Consider the following 11,906-nt stretch of genomic DNA (forward strand, 5'->3'; position numbering starts at 1 on the left):
ATTGAAAACAATAATTACACAAATTTTGCTGAGGAAAAGACTGTGTTTTGTTCCACCGCTTCTAATTTAAGGCGGGTAATCTGGACAAGCTGTTAGCGCTGAATGATAATAAGCAAAATGCGTTTCATTTGCTCTGAAAATGTTAAACGATGTTCAGAGAGAAAACAAGAATATTTCTGAAACTAACACTTTGGAGGCTATATTTATTTTTTAAGTAGTGCAATATCAAACATGTTGGCAACTTCAAAAGCAAACGATTTTCAGTCGATTTTCAATCATTAAATGGATGAATTTCCGTCTTTGTTGTTTTTCTTCACATTCTCACATATTGATATTTCTATCATTGTATATCACTGATGTGAACTATGTTAAAAATACATGTGAACATGTGTTAAAAATACGTTATTCAAGCTAATTTATACCATCTTAATGATAAGCCTGTAGAGGCGTTACACACTTGGCGACAAGCGCTCCTTTTCCACCATCTTTCTGATAGTAAAGAAAAAAAGAAAATACCGAGTTGACCCGTTTCCCTGGCAACCTGTAATCACTGGCATATTTTTTTAGGGACATTTAAGCCCTCTGGTTGTGTCTTACAGGGACGTGTTGCTTGTTTAAAACCGCTTCAAACACTAATAAGCTACATTTTCTTACATCTTTCCCGACGATGGATACTGTAAAGCCCCTGGTATGTTTAGAGAGACTCTTAATGTCAAAGCGCATGCATCGACATGTTTGCCCGTAAGACCGTACAACGGTCACAATTGTCCCTCTACTCTAAGAATTTCGTTACCAGGCGTCGTTAATGTTAGCTGCGCTAGAGTCGAGTATCAAGTATAGTACGACAGTACGAAGATAGTAAGCTTGGATGCAACTATAATCAGATATTAGTTTTCAAGTTTGCAGCTTATCGGTAAGGGTCGCAAAATCAATAATATTAGCCAGATACTGAGTTGCTTTTCTCCTAAAGATCTGTTTTCAAGTGTAAATCTGCAGTCATTAGCGTCTTTAAGCTAACTGTGCTAGTGGCGAATGAGGGCATACAGTAAACATGGAAAAGTACCGTCTGTCGTGAATACATTTGGCAGCTTGTGTTTTATTCGACATTTTGTTTCTGCGGCAGCTTGGTTGCCTAATTAATTTAAAATTACCCATTGAGTAGCATTTAGCAAACACGGACGCCTGGCACTGCGCATGTAAACAACTGTATTAGCTGCAGATAAGTTATGGACAGCTCAGGCTCACCGCTCTTGATATCTAATGTCTGCTGTGAGTTACTTGTCTGAGTTACTTCTTTCCTTTGTTATTATGGTGAAAGGCACGTCTTACACGTACTCTGTAAACATCGTGATTCTGGGAGGATGACGGGGCCTTCAACGATCAGCTGAGGACTGTAATGGGGACAATTTTAGTAACGATGCAATCGAGTTAGTGTTGCGTTGTTAAGGTGTTTGACACGTTTAATGACTTGTTCAGTGCACGATCATATCCCTTTTGATGGCGTGTGCACACGTATGTTGGGCAAAATAAAAAGCATTTTAGTTCAACGTTGTTTAATTTAGTATCCCGGAAGAAATTTTAGACCTTGACGTAAAGTTTAGTTAGTACGTCAAAATATTTCAAGAGGGACTTTCTGAACGAAGTAAAAATGTTTGATAATGGGCGTATTTATACCACAGCTATCGTACTGCCTTTCACTAAAACTTTTCAAGTAGAGTAATTTGGCTAATGGCACTGATCCACTGACCCATCATTGCAAAGTTATAGGCCTAGATAGATCATTCATATAAGCATAGATTGAATAGTAAGATAGTTATTTAACAGTTCTTCTTTAAGATACCAAACTGAAAGCGAAAAATGTAATTGCGTAAATAAAGGACAGGTAACACTTTGTTTAAAATGTATCTTCACTTTCTCAATCTCAGATGGACTCCATATCAGATGCCTACCACCTTAAAGTCCTTCACTGTCCCTGGCACACCTGAAATCAGAGCTAAAGCTGATATTCTTGCTCAATTCAAACACTTCGATGGGATTTAATTTTAAATTGTTCTTGTTTTGTTTTGTTTTTCAAGAAGATACCAACATGAGTGGCTTTAGTAGACCAGATCCACACAGGAAGCTGGCGTTCACCAGGACAACACAATTTGGGATATCCAAATATGACCTGGAGCGAGATTCGGGCTTTTCAGGTTTGTAAAAATTCTTTAAAGTAATGGATCTTTTTGATCTGTGTATGTTCATGACACATTGTACAATAAAAGTGACTACACCCCTTCACCATGTCACTTAAATGTCAAATGATTGAAAATCGTGTCACCTCTCAATAGCTGCGTCATATGTTTGTTGGAAAATGGAGCATTTAGTCCCAAATTTTTCTTCACAATAAACATGGAAAACATACCAAATGTTCAAAATGAGACATTTTACCATTTAATAGAAAATGTTAGCCCTTCTTGAATTTGACGGCAGCAACATGTCTCAAATTACCAGGGTCATGTTCCCATTGTGTAGCATCCCCTCTTCTTTTAACAGCAGTTTATAGACATCTGGGAACTGGGGAGACCAGCTGCTGGATGTTTGGAAGAGGAATGTTGTCCCATCCTTGTCTTATACATTGTTCTTTTGTTGGATTTTAAATGTTTTAATTTGGAGAAAGGCCTGGACTGTACTATACTCTACTATACTGTTGTAATAGATGCAGTATGCAGCTTTGCATTGTCTTGCTTAAATGTGCAAGTTTGTATCAGTCCATTTTAAATTAGCTTTTGCCCAGAAAAGATGGCGACAGAGTGTGACAGGCAGTCGGAGAGGAACCGGGGTCTTTTGTGTGTTTGTATTTGTATTTGTGTGATAATTGGCAATTTTATCCCACATTGTATCATGAAATTGATATATCGCTTAAAGCCAAGGCTTGACTGAGAAAATAATTACAATCTGGTCAGTTAGGAAGACTTAAGGGATGGACAGTTAACAAATACATTAATGCCTGTTCTTTCTTGTCGTTTAGTATGCTGTGGAAGTTTTCAGTTTTAAATTTCTTTTGACAGAGAAAACTATCATAGGGTGTGAGTGCATTTGAGAATAACTCCTGTAGCTTTAATTATCCCTACCTCTTATCCACTGAGGAACATGCACGTCCCTTATCTTCATGGTTTAGTCCCACTTAACAACAAAATAATCCCAGTGGGACAGGCTCTACTCCTTCTTTGTTTTCACAGGGAGTACTTTCCACCAGGGACTGACCTTCCTGGTCCCTTTTTAAGACACATACACACCTATGTGAACCACCAGTTGTCAGACAGAATTGTAACTTATCACTCAAATCACTGAAAGGGTTATATAAGCATCCATATATGAGGGCTTGAGGATCTGGTGAGATGATGTAAACGTCATTGTTGGAGGGTGAGTGCAAGCCACAGTTGTGTGACATTGCAGAATTGTCAGCAATTTTGACTTTCCACCCATTTGGGGCATACTTCTTTCTGTAGATGTCAGTTAACAGGAACCGAGTCGCCATTTTGGTATAGTAGTAGCTCAAATGTTTCACAAAGGGGCAAGAGCTGCCTGCTGTGCACCTACTGGAACTGGCCTATTAGATGTCAAGGAGATGGAAAAGGATATATACAGATGGGCGATCAGCTCAAAATAATACAGGCACAGGTGCATCAGATAAATCTGATTTTTTTGTGTAAGCTCAAACATCACAGAATGGGAACTTATTCTTTAGCCAGCTGAGACCAAGATAAATCTGTTCGGCTCAGAAGAGATCTAGCATGTTTGGTGCGAACCTGCCCAATATGCACATGCTGGTGGTGTCATGTATGCCTAAAAAAAAGTCCCTTACTAGTTGACTCCTGATCACATGAAACATGGAATTGGAGAAATATTCTACTATGATGATGGTTGAAAGCATGCTGCCAAAAGTTTCTTTAAAACTGAGAACTATGATCTGACCAATTAAGTCACTTTGAAATTAAAAGTAACACCTTTGGAGTATGTGAAAGAGGGTGTAGTCACTTAAGTTGTACACTGTGTGTTCATTTTGACAGTGATAATGCCAATATGGTATATTTATTGACCTGGATGTGGATGTATATAATTAGCATTTGATATGCATCAGCAACTGGCCATGAACAAAGCCATCCCTAATCAAATCTGGAGATCTAGGTCACATTCTCTATGTGGGCTATTCTCTACTGGGGATGACCTGTATTTATACAGTGAAGACTGTCCTGGATTTGGTGTAGCCCTCCTAATTAAGTTGATGATATCCCCTTGCTTTGCCTTTGAGATGCCTATCTACATCTGCCAGTGTTTATAGATTAATGTTATGCCTCATTGCACACAACAAGAAGGTAAATCTGTGTCATTTAAAACACGAGGAGACCCATATGCCTGTCCTCTCATCGTCAGACGCCAGCTCCGAGTACCTCAGTGCAGTCGAGGTGACTGACTCCGAAGACACAGGAAAGAATGGGTCAATAGTCGGCCAGGAACAAACTGGTCAGCATGTGGCTGTGGTGGGAGGCTCATACCCTGGATTGTCCCCAATGATCATCATGAACAACTTTGTCTTAAAGCAGGTAAGATACAGTAATACACTGCAGGTGCGTAGCACCAATTATTTCAGAGCTACTGGAGTGTTTAACCTACTTTAAGGCTGTGTCGCAGTTGCTAATAAACTAGTAATATCTATAAACAGATGTAGGCAAGGGCCCGTTTACGGTGGTAATCACTTTTGAGAGGATTTTGTTGCCTGCAAAAGATATTGACCAAAATGCAATCTACACACCAACAAGTGATTACCTGAATTCATTTTATGTCTAAGCCTGGATATCACTTGTCCATGACTGAAATATCCGCTGGCTACACTATAGAAATCCAGAAATATTTGCCCTAGTTCCTGAAGGATAAGTCATCGCACAACAGCCAATGGGTTTCCAGAGAGTAAAAGTAGCTGTTAGTCTTTTCCGCTCCTCACTCTGACTCTGTGTTTTTCTGCTCTTCCTCCAGTAGCTCAAGTCACTCATTTTTTCTCTCGTTTCATGAGCACTTGACTTTTAGTTATCGATGAATTACCACCTGAAATGTTTGCATTTCTTCGTATTTATTTATTTCTGAGTAAATACATTATTTTTATGGCAATTGGGGGTTAAAGTACTCTGTTAAATTGTAAAAATTTAGGATACAACCATTTGAATACATGTTTTTTCTTTTGTATTTGAAATAACTACTGCGTTGCTATTGTATTATAAATTATAGCATGATCTCAAATGTATTTTTTTTTCTCTAGCCATCCTCTATAGCTCCAGCGGAAAAACAGTGGAGTTTTCCTTCCCCTCTGGAAGTAATGCCCCAATCACAGCTGGTTCTCCTCCAACCAATGGTATCAAATAGCAGCAGCAGCTCTTCAAAAACTGGCTCAGAAAATATGCAACAGTCAAAAAGCTACAAGCCTATCCTCAAGTCATATCCCAGAATCGCCCCGCACCCTGTCGCCACACCCACTAAGAGGGTGGGATCCTCCAGGGTGAGGGCGAGTGCATCATCAGGATATGAGCAACGACTGAGGAGACACCACCATGGCCACAGGCCCTACAGCTCCAGAAGCCCGCTGCCAGCACTGCAGACGCCACCCCAAACCATCTCCAGCTTCGAAGCAGCAGCCAACCAAGCACAAGCAGCTGAGAGTCAAGACCAGCTCCCTGTCCAGTCCGTGACCCCACAAGCAGGAAGCAGCTCTCTGCCCTCGTACACAGATGAATTTAGGATGCTGACAGACGACAACATCATTGAGGATGCCATCTCCATGAACAATAACAAACTGAAGCGTTTCAGCAATACCTACAACATTCTCAACAAGTCTGGCTTGCTGGGGATTACAATGCGCACAAAGCAGCTGATCAAGGAGAACAAGCGCACCCAGGGCCAGCTGCACCAGCTCCAGCAGCAAACGGCTCTTCTGCTGGAGGCTCTGAGCAGTGGGGACCCACAGCTCTGGACAAAACTCCAGCTCTCTCTGCAGGACACAGAAAAGGAACACTGGGGGACTAAAGCTCAGACAGTCCGAGCTTGACATGTCTGTGTACATAACCAGCATTTCTAAATCTGGCTGCAGGAGAATCAATCAGGATGTCACAAGATGCGTTACTGAATGTGGGGAAGAAAAAACAAAAAAAACAAGTCAAATCATTGTGGTAGAACAGAGCTAAGCTTTCACCCTGGTACCAGGGTGTTGTGGGTGTCAATCATTTTATATGCAAAGGTCAGGAAGCTAGAAACATTTTAAACGGCAGGTTTGACATGAACCTGAAGCTCGGCCAGTGTTATGACGGGGGAGTTTGGAAGCCTTGCCTATAATTAAATTTTTTTCCTCTGCTGTTGCAAAATAGCAAGTATCACTTGCAATAGGGCTCTGGCTTCTGCGTGTGAATCGCCTAATAAACGCACAACGAAACATGCGCGCATGCGGGGGGGGGTTAATATTACGATTGTGGAGAAACATGAACAGAATCTGTTCTAGATCAAATGGGTAACATGTAGAGAACCTGATGTCTATCGAGCATCTTTAGTCTGTTTTTACTATACGTTGTTTTTTTTAATAAAGTTCAATGGGCAGTGGCCTTCGTTGTTACTGACAGCTTGTGTTCTCAACCTGTGGCACGATTACGTTAGGAGCCCAGAAAGCTGGTTTAGTGTTAAAAAAAAAAACAGACAACATATTGAACGATGAAACCAGAAAAATGTTTTTCATTCAAGAAATATACAGACATTTCATATTTTATGGCAGCAACATGCTTCAAAAAAGTTGGGACGGGTGCAGGTTTACTGCTGAGTTGTAATCCGTGTGCACTTGTGCACCGCAGGACAATCACAATATGCTGCTTTTTTAACTGTGTGCTGATAACAGGCAGTGTGTCCCTTTTCTCTTTTACCTTCCATGAATTTGAAATCGATTTGTCAGGCCAGAGGAAGGTTTTCCACTTCCTCATCTGAAATGAGCTTGGGCCCAGAGAAGGCATCAAAATTCATCATCAGTCTCGTTTTTTTATAAACTTTATTTTTTCCTCGCATGGTGGAGTTATGACTTGCATTGGGGCGGCTGTGGCCCTGCCAATCAGAAGGTTGCCGGTTCAATTCCTGGCTATCCCGGACGATAGGTTTAAGTGTCCTTGCGTAAGACACTGAACCCAATTTTGCCTCTGATGCGTCCATCGGTGTGTGAAAGTGTGTTTGTGAGAATTAAAAGCACTTTGTAGCCCTTAACGCTAAGATGTGTGAATGTGGCTTGTAGTGTAAAAGCACTTTAAGTGACTAGCAAAGCTCTATATGAGTACAGTCCATTTACCATTAGTAGGCATGGTGGCAAATTGTGTTCACCAACATTGGTTTTCAGGTGTGCCCCTGAGCCCATACAGTTAATTCTAAATCAGTATCATGTTGCCTGAGGGCCCAAAGATGATTGCTGTCTCTTGTATTTAGAGCTTTCTCCAGATGAACCATAGATGACAAAATCCCCGAGTTATTTTTGTCAAATCCCTGCTTCAGCGCCAGCCTACCTGAGTGTTGTCGCCTGGTGTTTTTTGTCCCCCAGCAGACATTTCAGACATGCTGCTGCCTTCAAATTCAAAATGAGCTCATTTTTTGATTTGTTGTCGTTGGACAATTTTTGGTTAAATACAGGGTACAATGATTGGCAAATCATTTCATAACTTTTGTTCATATATACTCTGAGTCTCAACTTTTTTGCAAAGGGGGGGGGGTATTCATCCTCTCATTTGATGTCAGTATCATTTATTTCTACAAATGTTTGTGACGGAGACTAAAAAGATGTCAGTAATCCAAATAAGACGGTTAGTCTGCCAGTTATTCAGAGTTGGTACCAAACTTTAACAGTGAAGTTTGCTTCTGTTTTTTTTTTTGTTTTTTTTTTTTTAAAGCTGCTTGTGGGCACTTTGTGCATAGAAATGTAGCCAGTGAGGTGCTGTAGCCATGTTATTGTCTTGCCTTGGGATCGGTTGCTGCCATCTTCATTCTTACTGTAGTTTAACACGTTAATTTTGGTGTAAGATTAATGGAGATAAGAGCTATATGTTTAGTTTCACATCGCAGACTGTTGCACTTTGGTCACAAGATTACTGACTTGTTTAACAAAATGAGCGTTGTGTCTTGATGAAATAATGTGAATAGAAATGTTTATCTGGATGCCCGTGCCTTTCGAGTATGTTCGTGTTTTTACTTTGTATTAATGCTTGATCAGCTTGTGTTTTCATATTTCTTTCTAACTGTCACGTGGAGAAAAGTTGAATGTACTTAAGGGTTTCCAAAGATTTATTATTCCTTTTTGAAATGGGTAAAACAGACCTTTGGTCAGGTGAGATTTTACCTAAAAGTTTGACTTGTTAAGTCTGGGTAAACTTTTGTTTCTATTTATTTTAGCAGCAGCACTACTGGCACAATGTGTTTTAATCACCGGCCTCTGGGAAGTAAGGAATAGTTCAATCTGCCTTGATTTTCAGTGTGGGAACGGAGGGTGGAAATAATTCTATTGAAGAGTTGTCTTTTTTTGCCTGCTATTGTAAAGTGTGCTTTCTGTGTTTTTGTCTTCATCAAAGGTCTTTTAATTAAACTGTCAAAGGCAATTTCCTGTCTCACTTTTCCGGCTGAGGTTGTTTCGTTATTAAAGATGAAAAGTAAACACTTTGTGTGATTTAGGTACTTTTATTGTGATTGACAAAATCATCTCCAAAAGTATATATTTCAAACCATTTTTCACATCATGTCCCAAACGTCAGCAGCTTTAGCCGCAGCAGAGAATTGAAAAGTCCTTACTATGACTATTATCAGCAGTGTCGAGAATACCTCATCTTTGCGGTCATCTATAAGCACGTTAGGCATGACCTTATGGCACATTGTGAATAATACCCTGGATAATACTTCACATTTCCCCCTGACCATTCTTATAAAGAAGTGCAACTACTGCACCCTGATTAAACCACGAGAGTCACATAAGTTTGAGCAGAAAACATCATGTGGCTCAACATGAAATGGCAAACTGTCTGAACAGTGTGGCAGTTTATGCTGCAGTCGTGCTGTATTTTCCTCACCTGATAGCCCTTAACATCAGAGTGAAAACTACCCTTGGTTTCTTGGATGTAACATGTAGCATCCGATAAGGATTTGTGGAAAAGCAATGCACTTTGATGGATTATCTCAGAGCACCGCATGGTACAGGCTATCATATATTAAAAAGCTATGTAGGCAAGCAAAAGCTATCCCTTTAATTACTGTGCGAGCATTTAAAATAATTTATTTAAAACTGCTGGATGTCCAAAATGACCAACTTGTCTGAAGATGAAGGTTGAACATCGCTATTCATTTGTAAGTTGCTTTGGAGAAAAACTAAAGGCTAAATGAGTTCACGTAAATGGTTTTTATCTAAATATCGCCTTTTTAGAAAGCTGCTTAAAGGATACAGGTATATCTATGCATGTATTTTGTATTGCTTGTATGGCTCCTGTCTTTAATGGGATGTATGCTATGGATGAATTTAAACATCATGAAGCCCCCATGTAGTATTTAAAATTAAATTTTCTTTATGTGCCACTTTGTTTGACCTCTGGGGACCTCTTACTATAACTGGTTCTGGCTCAGTCCTGTTTATGTCCATCTGTGTCTTCAGAGCATGTCTCAACAGTCTGCAGAGGCAGGATTAGGCCGAGGATCCAGCGGGTGCCAAAAACATCCTTTAGGTTGGCTCTCCAGGGGCTGCGGTTCTCCACAACTTCCCCTCTCTGCATCTGACACCAGGTCTGACCCCGGGCCACCAGCAGCACCTGCTGGCAACAGAAACCTGCACACACCAGGCCGATGCCCAGCCACACGTACAGCATCAGCACCAGGAACAACTGCAAGCCCGAGATTGTTCCTGTAAGGGGGCGTTGAGAAAGATTAAATTAATGCCTAAGCAAGGCAGCAAGTGTGGTACTTCATAGGCTTTGATTGGAAAACTCACCCGTGAAGAAGTAACCCATGGAGAGGGGGAGGAGAGTCAGGAAGGTCAGTGGGTTCTCAAAGGAGATGGAGTACTCCACTGTCAGAAAGGCTACACCGAGAACCAAAGAGTACAAACATGTGCATGATGTGTAGATGCAGAACATGATGAAGTTGCGCATGTTTTTGTTGCCGATGCAGTTTCCGGTGAAAAAGCAGTGGTGGTCCCTCTTGAGAATAACTTTCCTGCACAGTTTGCAGAAGTGACGGCCGTTCAGGAGGTAGTGAGAGTCCACTTTGTCTGAGCAGTGTGGCGAACACACCGGAATCACTGTCTCGTTGGCACTCTCAGCCGTATATCTGATAGTCATTATGTAATTCCCCAACGCGTTGCACATCAAGAAGAGAAACACGACTGTATGAAGAACTGTAGACCCCCTCAGCGATGTGTCTGGATTAGGGAAGATGGTTGGGATGAAGAGGCAAAAGTGCAAGATGAAGGTGACTGCTGTGGCCATGAAGAAGTATGTAGGTGCTACAACGTTGAGCAGTCTCAGCTTTAACATTCTGGTGAACATATCTGTGAAAGTGAGCAACAAGCAGTTAGCAGCATCACTGGGAAGTAACCAATAACAAACTAGTAAATATATATGCAAGACACATGATCCACTTAAAAAGCCTTGTTGTCAAGTAACCATCAAGAAAAATTACTTTCTATTCCAAATATTGTTTATATCTTCAAGGATCAGTAAAAGATAATCTAACTATAAAAACAGAATATGGTTTATTCTGGTTTAAGTATCTTTACTCTCCTTTTTTTTCAGAAAATACCTCTACTTGAGGTACAAATGTGAATTCAGGGCTTTTGTTTGTAATAGAATAATATTTCACAGAGGTAACAAGCCTACAGCAAATGTTATAAGAACAAAGAGGGTGCAGAGACGTTTCTGCTGATAATAACTAACAGTTATTAGTATCTGGCAAGTTTCTGAGTGATGAGAAAACAAGTCTGCTGATGAGAAGAACTCATTTCTGAGCAAATTAGGGTCTGGAGACTCTCGGGGACCACTGAGAATACCAAAAATATCTTATCCTCATCTCAGTGATCTCCTTACCTACAGCAGTTCCAAATGAGCAAATCAGAGGATATCAAGCCACAAAAAAGCGGCAGGGGCTCCCTCAGACTTCAACTTTAAACCTGCATTTTTCGACCCCTTTTCAATAGTGAACCAACACAGAGACTAATCTAACACTTAAGGCCGATGGATGTGTTGCTGGATGGCATTAATCGCATTTATTTCCCCTCCGTAATTTTCTTATGTTTGCTTAGAAAATGAGATATCGGTGCCGATGATGCCGTCAATCAATCCCGTCAATCCCCAATACTTCATCTCCATGGTTACGCAGCTTCCTACCTGCAGATGTCAGGGAGCGGAGGAGCTGTCCTTTCAGCACCACGGAGTCTCGGCTCGGAGCCAGGCAGCCTCTTTCAAACGCAGACAACAAGGTGTCTTTAAGCCACATTGACGATTTTCCATTACTGGGGTGTCCACAGACTTGTGTACCGCCGCCTGCTGGTTCGGATGCGTCGTGTTTAAAAAAAAAAAAAAAAAAAAGTCTACCTATCGTTTTATTTTCTGACCAATTTAAATGAGATCATATGTAAATTCGCTGAGAATGTTTTACTATTTCGGCTAAATTATTGGTCATGTTTTTTACTATGAGTAATTTTAATGGTCTTTTACTTTATTCGCGTTTGGTCAGCTGTCATTATTTTCTGAATCATTGAAATGTATCATTTTTAAAAAGTGAGTAATTTGGCCAACTCCTGGAACGTTTATTTCTCATTAATAAAGCAATGTCTTGTGAGAGTCTTTTAACAGGCTATTTAAATTAGACACTCATGATAA

The 11,906-nt window shown here is 40.6% G+C and overlaps 2 protein-coding genes across 3 annotated transcripts; one reads left to right on the forward strand and one right to left on the reverse strand.

Annotated features, from left to right (window-relative positions):
• Window positions 1-793: 793 nt before the first annotated feature.
• Window positions 794-8,657, forward strand: cipca (CLOCK-interacting pacemaker a). Of its 2 annotated transcripts, none has more exons than XM_075448272.1 (4): window positions 794-913; window positions 2,076-2,192; window positions 4,417-4,586; window positions 5,297-8,657. In XM_075448272.1, the coding sequence occupies exons 2-4, from the start codon at window positions 2,087-2,089 to the stop codon at window positions 6,077-6,079; spliced, it is 1,059 nt and encodes a 352-aa protein (XP_075304387.1). In that variant the 5' UTR covers window positions 794-913; window positions 2,076-2,086; the 3' UTR covers window positions 6,080-8,657. The 2 variants fall into 2 exon arrangements, with proteins under 2 accessions (XP_075304387.1, XP_075304388.1); XM_075448273.1 differs by having other exon boundaries at window positions 2,079-2,192.
• A 96-nt stretch (window positions 8,658-8,753) lies between these two features.
• Window positions 8,754-11,514, reverse strand: zdhhc22 (zDHHC palmitoyltransferase 22). The gene is made up of 3 exons (XM_075447976.1): window positions 11,412-11,514; window positions 10,019-10,576; window positions 8,754-9,931 (listed from the first exon to the last, which is right to left on the reverse strand). The coding sequence occupies exons 2-3, from the start codon at window positions 10,572-10,574 to the stop codon at window positions 9,654-9,656; spliced, it is 834 nt and encodes a 277-aa protein (XP_075304091.1). The 5' UTR covers window positions 10,575-10,576; window positions 11,412-11,514; the 3' UTR covers window positions 8,754-9,653.
• Between the last annotated feature and the right edge of the window lie 392 nt (window positions 11,515-11,906).

Source organism: Odontesthes bonariensis, chromosome 17, assembly GCF_027942865.1.
Source record: "Odontesthes bonariensis isolate fOdoBon6 chromosome 17, fOdoBon6.hap1, whole genome shotgun sequence".
Classification (NCBI taxonomy): domain Eukaryota; kingdom Metazoa; phylum Chordata; class Actinopteri; order Atheriniformes; family Atherinopsidae; genus Odontesthes; species Odontesthes bonariensis.